Genomic DNA, 7,122 nt, shown 5'->3' on the forward strand with positions numbered 1-7,122 from the left:
TGTTTTCTGTTTTCTTCCAGACTCTAAACAAATACTTGAACTTCGCTAACCTGATCCTGAGGGTTTTCCACCTGAGCTACCTGCACAACTGTGAGACCAGGAGGGGGCAGGTAAGGATGGACAGGATGCTGCTCCACATGTTTTTTTTACGATCTCTTTCAACTGCATTCATTTTTAGATGTAATATAAATACATAGTGAGACATCTTTGTGCTGCAGAGCTCCTCAGGCTCAGAAGTGTCACAGACCTGTTCTCGTGTGACGGATGCTTTCACAGTGATTTTGAACAAAGTGCATTGTTGTTTCAACCTTAACGGCATGAATATGTGGTAGGAGAGAACAGAAATGTAACACTAAAAGGAAGAAGCATCCGACCCTTTATACCTCAGTTCACTCAGAGACTGAAAGCACAAACTGTAACAAAAACATGTCAGAAACAATTAAGGGAAGCAGCAACGGGAAAGGAGTGGGAACGCTCAGCTCAGCTTGCGGGCTTATGGGTTTGATGAAGCCTGAAAGTATTCAGTTCTGTTCTACTTTCTCGTGTTTTGTTGTCCAGGTGCTGCTGTGGTCGGCCAGCAAGGTGTTTGAGGAGCTGACGGACATAGAGAGGCAGTTTCACAAGGCCTTGTACACAGTCAGAGCTTTCCTCAACTGTGACCGCTACTCTGTGGGTCTGCTGGACATGACGAAGACCAAGGTGGGCTACCATTAATTCACACCCAGAGTTACAGATAAGCTAGAAACTAAATAAGACAATTTGTAATGAAACCAGCAAAGCAGCACTGTGATTCCTGATGATCCCTATCTTTTGTAGATTGTTAGGTTCCACAAGTCTTTGCCAGTGTCCCTTTAAAATCAGCTTCCAATGTATTCTAAATTTGAGGTTCAACGATCCGATCACCTCATCAAAGCTTGATTGCTTTAAGACCGCACCAACACTGCAAAGTTTCTTAAAACTTTAGCCCCAAAGCAACTCCTGCACCAAGTGACTACTGCATATAACAATATGCATGTACAAACTTTAAACCAAATGCACTCGTTGCTGATTACTTATGCAGTGCTGTTTTTGTACCATTCTCATCCCTTCTGAATTCTGATGTGATCCATTTCTGTTTTTTTTTTTTTTCTCCTCATCTTTTGGGAAGAGATATTTTCAGGCTCCTCTGGGCTTTCTTTGTTTAATCTGCTTGATTTCTCATTCTTCACGTGGATAAAAGAATACCTAAAACCACCTTCTGATCGCTATCCTCGTCTCCCCATGTATTTGTGATAACTAACACATTGTCATAAATACTACTTATTGGCTGAGGCTGTCACCTAATTACAAGCAGCTGCCAGTTGATTCCTAACACCTGCTATCTGAGAACAAACACATGTTGTCTGCCTGCACAGATGGCTTGTCTGATAACAATACTGGATTTCATGAATAAAGCACTTAAGGATCAACAAAACTAGTAGCTCTGCGTTGAGCTTCGGAAACTGCACTTTCTTGAGATAGAACAAAAAAATATGACATACTCCTAAGAGGCTGCTGGAATTAGCATTTTCATACAGAGTGGTGCTGTTAGATGTAATCTGCAATATACAGTAAATGCATCTAAATAATAAAACAAGTGAAGCAGCTGTACTGCCTCTCTCTAAATCCCCTTGTTTCTCCTTTTTGTGTGTAGGAGTTCTTTGACTTGTGGCCCGTTCTGATGGGAGAAGTTCCACCCTATGACGGACCCAAAACTCCCGACGGCAGGGTGAGGAAATATTGACCACCGCTACTATGAATACTGCTCCTGCTCAATTTAAATGCCACTCCTCATGTTGAAGACCGTTCTCAAAGCTCCCAGTGGTAGTGGCACATTTTCTGTCGTGTCATCGCCAGGTCAAATGTCCCTCCGACTGCACGAATCCACAAGACGAGACGAGAAATGTGCCGTGAATATTTCTGGTCCACAGAAAAATTAATCTTCTTTTCTTTGGATGAATCTCTGACCTTTCTTCTTGTATCACCGTCAGACTAATGAAAAGCTCGTGGGTAGATTTCCCTGACACCTGCTGAGTAAAATCATGCTCCCAGGTCTATTAAACTCCTGGTTTCCCTGAGTGATCATGTTCCTTGAGTGCCCCCCTCTAGACAATCTTGACATCTTTAGCCTTCAGCTTGACTCCATGCAAGGCTTGAAGATGAGCTGAATCATCAGAAACTTTTTTTTTTTTTTGCACAGTTGGTAGTAATAAGCATTGCAGTTTTAACAGGTGGAGCTTTCACCAAAATCCACAGTTGAGCAAATGTGGATGTATTTATGTGTATATAATTTATAGTTTCACTGCGCTTGCTGAAGGTGAACTTGGAGCTGTTTTTGGGAGCCAGTGTTCTATGTTGGCAGCTTTTAAGAACCAAAGTCATTTTTGCTGGAATGTCTCTAATTTTTATGTTTTGTCTTCTTAAGGAAATTATCTTCTACAAAGTGATCGACTACATCCTCCACGGCAAAGAGGATATTAAAGTCATACCGTAAGTCCCAGCAGATAGAGATCTAGTTCAAAGGTACCCTTTTGACCACGAGTGCTACATACAGCTGCCAGACTCGCACTGATTTGCCCTTTTCACCTCCTTCTGAACTGATGTCCGGTTTTGATTTTTTGGAAATGCAGCAGGTTTACAGATCCAGCTGTAAACTTCCCAAACTGCTTGTTTATGATGGTTATGATCATCAGCCATGCATTGAATGCTGTGGCCACGTAACCCTAAAAAATCAACACATTTAAGCGAATGTTGGCTACAAATGTTAAAACTGATATTTTTTCTTCGTGGTCTGAAATAATTTTACCTCCAGTTGTCGCTGAAGAACAGACAAACCCTACTGACCAGATCTTTCCAACCATTTTCTCATCCGGATTTGTTTCACTTCTTAGGTTTTAGTATCACTAGCGTTACAGCAAGTTGTTGCACCACAATGTCCATTTTGCTTCCGTCTGCTTCCCCGTGAGCTCACGTGAAGTGAAGCTCTGCTCCCTGATTGCTCCCTCTGGCACGATAATCATAGTGAAATGTTGAAGTGTGTAATACTCCTTACCTTTGCATAATTTCAAAAACTGTTTTAAAACTCCTGTCGAGTAATCCCAGCTTAATACAGAGGTGACAATAATGTGAAAAGAAATAACCAACAGTGGCAAGTAAGAATAATCCTACAAGAGAGTAAACATGGATATAAGAAAAGCCGGTTTTATAACTTGAAGAAAAATGGCTTTTAAAATGTTTTATGAGGAAGGAGATGCATTCAACACACTTAGTAAACCTCAGTGATGCACAACTTGTGTTTTAGTGAGATTTCTTACCAGATGTAACCACAAACTTTACACCTGGAGCACATTTACCGTGTTTGAAGGTGGTTATTATGGTGACACGGCACAAACGTAGGAAAACAGAGAGCAAGACCCTAAGCCAGGGGTGGTCAACCCGCGGCTCCAGAGCCACATGTGGCTCTTTTTATCCCTCTGGTGTGGCTCCTCGTGGCTTTGGACAATAAATAATGACTATTTAATTTAAATGTATTTAATTTTAGTTTGTTCGTTTTAAAAATGTAATTCTAAATTTGAAGATCATGGTGATCTTGTAACATGAAAATAAAACGTGTTTAATTTTTTGTCGCTCAAAATATGCGTCACAACCGCCGATGTGCGACACCTGCTGGTACACGGCGTTGCCAACTTGGTGACGTTCTCGCTAAATCGGGCGACTTTCAAAATCCTCTTGCTGACTTTTTTTTTGTCAAAAGCGACCTGCGACAAATGTAGCGACTCTTTCTGGTGTTTTGGAGACTCTGAAAACACCAGACGTCATTTTTATTTAGCTGCAGGTGAATAATTTAAGTTCATATGTACAAGGAGGATTCAAATAGATGCTGAGTATTTTATTTGAATGTGACCTTCAACCCTTTTTTTCAGAGTTCAGTGTTTTGGTTGCATGCAAAAATAAAACTTTGTTTTCTCTGCAGCAGTTCACTGATTTCATAAATGCAACACACTATAGATTTTTATACATAGTATAGAGGTAAAAGAAATATATGCTATCTATGTTGTCTTCATTTTAGATGTCAAAAGGGTTTTGTGTTTTCTTTCTGTGGGAAACAGGTCTAAATGGCTCTTTGAGTGTTTAAGGTTGCCGACCCCCATTCTAAGCCAAACATGAGCTGTATTTTAGCTAATAAAAGGGTAAAAAAAAGAGATTCAAGGGCCAGGCAAAACCTTGCAGTATTATTTATATACTTTCTTTTCAGCCAGTACAACACTGACATTCTGGTTTGGTGTTTTCTTTCCTCTTATCCAACACTGCTGCCCTTGTAAACATTAATTACCACTGTCCAAACATTTCACTGCAGAATAATCTCACCTGTGTAAACTGAAAGCTGTCCATTCATTTTTTGGTTTTAATGATTTTTTTTTGTAAGATTTCTTCAACCATGCCAGGGTCAAATTCATATATCAACGCTAGGGAACCACATTCTAACCAATAGTCGGCAGCATTATCAGTCAATAACAGGTTCATCAGTAACATAAATTAAGTATTTCTGATGTTATTCAATATGCTGATGGGGATATTTTTAACCACAGATGCATGACTTTAGCGGTTAAACATGTTTAGTTATAGAAGCCATTCAGTAATAGGAGAACTGTCCCTGGAGATTATGGCTAGTTTTGAGAAAATGGCCTGTAACTATCAAAACACAAGTCTTTGTCACGGTGGCCCACTGCTAGCTAAACCCCGACAGTGCTCTCTGCTTGCCAATATTACCTCCCCGTAGTTCAAATGACCACCTGCTGAGATCACTGCAGTGTTAAGAGGCTCCACTTGGTGGAACAACCAGGTACTACAGCTAATCTTCAGTACATCTTCTCACAAGCATATCATTCATCTTCTGCTTTATCGGTTAATATGTGTTTTTATTGGGTAAACTAATACTGGAAATTAATAGAGTAACAGTTATTCATGACTAATTAACACTACACAAGAGGGTACTGTACACATCTTTTCTTGTTGAAGATGATGCTGATATTTTCTCTCCTTGTCACGTTCTGTCCATCCTCAGGAACCCGACACCAGATCACTGGGCCCTGGTCAGCGGTTTACCCACCTACGTAGCAGAGACCAGTCTGGTTCGTACCCGTTTATCTTAAGAACACACATTGTTTCCCTTTATAGCATGATGTTGAACAAGTCTCGCAAGATGACATAAAGGTGGTCAAATTGTTGTTGCTAGAATGTTGTGACACCACTGGCATGCATTTGATGCAGCATTTTTGTGGATCTCACCCAGTAGCATACCTTAGAACAGGGATGTCCAATCCTGGTCCTCAAGGGCCACAGTCCTGCATGTTTAAGAGGGTTCCCTCTTCCAACACACCTGATTCAAATGATCAGCATCGTTATCAGGCTTCTGCAGAGCTTGATGATGAGCTGCTCATTTGAATCAGGTGTGTTGGAAGAGGGAACCATCTAAAACATGCAGGATTGTGGCCCTCGAGGACCAGGATTGCCCAAGCCCTGCCTTAGAAGCACAGAAAACCTCCCAGTTGAAAACCCATCATGTGTCGGGTATCAAACCTGAACTGCACAACCTTACTGCCCACCACGGTATTAGACGCTGGTGTCAAACTGCCTTTTGCAACTTAAACCAAGCCAACAAAAAAACACATTTCCTTCCAGGTTCATGGCTCTGAAAGCATTGCTTCAGCTGTGTCATGTTTTGACATAGAAAGAGAAAACTGACACAGAAGCATTTCGGCTGCTGAGGGATTTTATTTGTTAAAGTCAGAGCGGTTTGAGGCTGCTGTCGAGCTGGTTTCTGCTCTACGTAAGCTGAAACCGGCTTGTGTAGAAAGTTTCATTGTGTCACCTTTGAGACAATAATGGCCATCAAACTGTGCTTTGTGAGCACCTTGTATCCGTAGCAGCACATTTCATCATTCGTCCTCCTTTATTCTGTGGATGTGTGAGTGTTCTGTCTGCCTGAAATCTTTTCCTTGGTTATTGTGAGCATATTCAACTCTCAGAAGCTTTAAATTAGACCAGATGAGGGCAAGAACTATAATCAGATTTAAATGTGAGGCACCTGGCACTTTCATTTACATTCTTAACTTAACTTGGACAGTTTGTCAGGCCACATGGACACAAGATGACTGCTGAAGGTATCGAACATCATGTGACCTTTCTGCTTGGTCACCCCGGAGGCCAAACATGTATGAATTAATCCACGAATGAATAATGAATGAATGGTCAGGGACCAGTTTGAATGCAAATGGTGGCAGCTCTGTTCAGCGAGGGAGTGATATACCTAACTGCAGTCATAACAACAACCTGTCTGACAAGAAGGCAGACGAGGCAAGACGGGGCCTCTGGCAGGTTCACAGCATCAAACACATGGAGCCCAGACGTCAACACATGTCGGTTTGGAATATATATGTCAGTCTACTGAATTTGCAGGTTTTAATCACAAACACAACCAGGTCCTCTTGTATGGAGATTTCCAGCAGCCAGAAACAGTCTCCAAGATGGTCATAAAACATAATGCAAAGATAACTTCTTAAAGTTTTTACATCTAGAGGATTTGAGAAGCCCTGTGCTGTCATGTTCACACACAGGTTACATCAGAACACACTGGAACACGTGTAGGTCAGCCACCTTTCAGCACAACCACTGTAGTTACACTGGAGATAAACATAACGGCTAAAATTAAGCTTCAGATTACAGTCAAACGTGTAATAGGTGAGTAAAACACAACCTTTTATGTGGCCTCTGTGGACATCTGCGCTGAAATTCCATCAGACAGAGAGCTCCTTTCTTTTCTTTTCTTTTCTTTTCTTTTCTTTTCTTTTCTTTTCTTTTCTTTGCCAGTTTCACCAAATGCCAGAATTCTAAAACGTTTCTGCAGAACCCTATATCTGAACTGATAGCTAAACTAACCGTTTTGTTCGTGGCCCCGTGCAGCGTGTTAACAAGCGCTAAGTTTATCTAAAAGCTATGATGAAGGGCAAAGCGTCGACATTCTCCACAAGCTAATCTATTTTTATCTGCTGATACAGATGTGTGCAAGCAGATCGTTCACACAAAAAGCATGTTTATTCCCCC

The 7,122-nt window shown here is 41.2% G+C and overlaps 1 protein-coding gene across 1 annotated transcript in view; it reads left to right on the top strand.

The window, feature by feature from the left end:
- pde6a (phosphodiesterase 6A, cGMP-specific, rod, alpha) overlaps nt 1–7,122 on the top strand; it is a 39,910-nt gene that overhangs the window by 8,947 nt on the left and 23,841 nt on the right. Inside the window, exons 4-8 of the mRNA XM_008277037.1 lie at nt 21–110; nt 559–699; nt 1,673–1,747; nt 2,444–2,508; nt 5,084–5,150. Of these exons, the coding sequence (XP_008275259.1) occupies nt 21–110; nt 559–699; nt 1,673–1,747; nt 2,444–2,508; nt 5,084–5,150 (438 nt within the window). The remainder of the gene's footprint in view (nt 1–20; nt 111–558; nt 700–1,672; nt 1,748–2,443; nt 2,509–5,083; nt 5,151–7,122) is intronic.

This window comes from Stegastes partitus, unplaced genomic scaffold (assembly GCF_000690725.1).
Source record: "Stegastes partitus isolate 25-593 unplaced genomic scaffold, Stegastes_partitus-1.0.2 Scaffold87, whole genome shotgun sequence".
Lineage (NCBI taxonomy): Eukaryota > Metazoa > Chordata > Actinopteri > Pomacentridae > Stegastes > Stegastes partitus.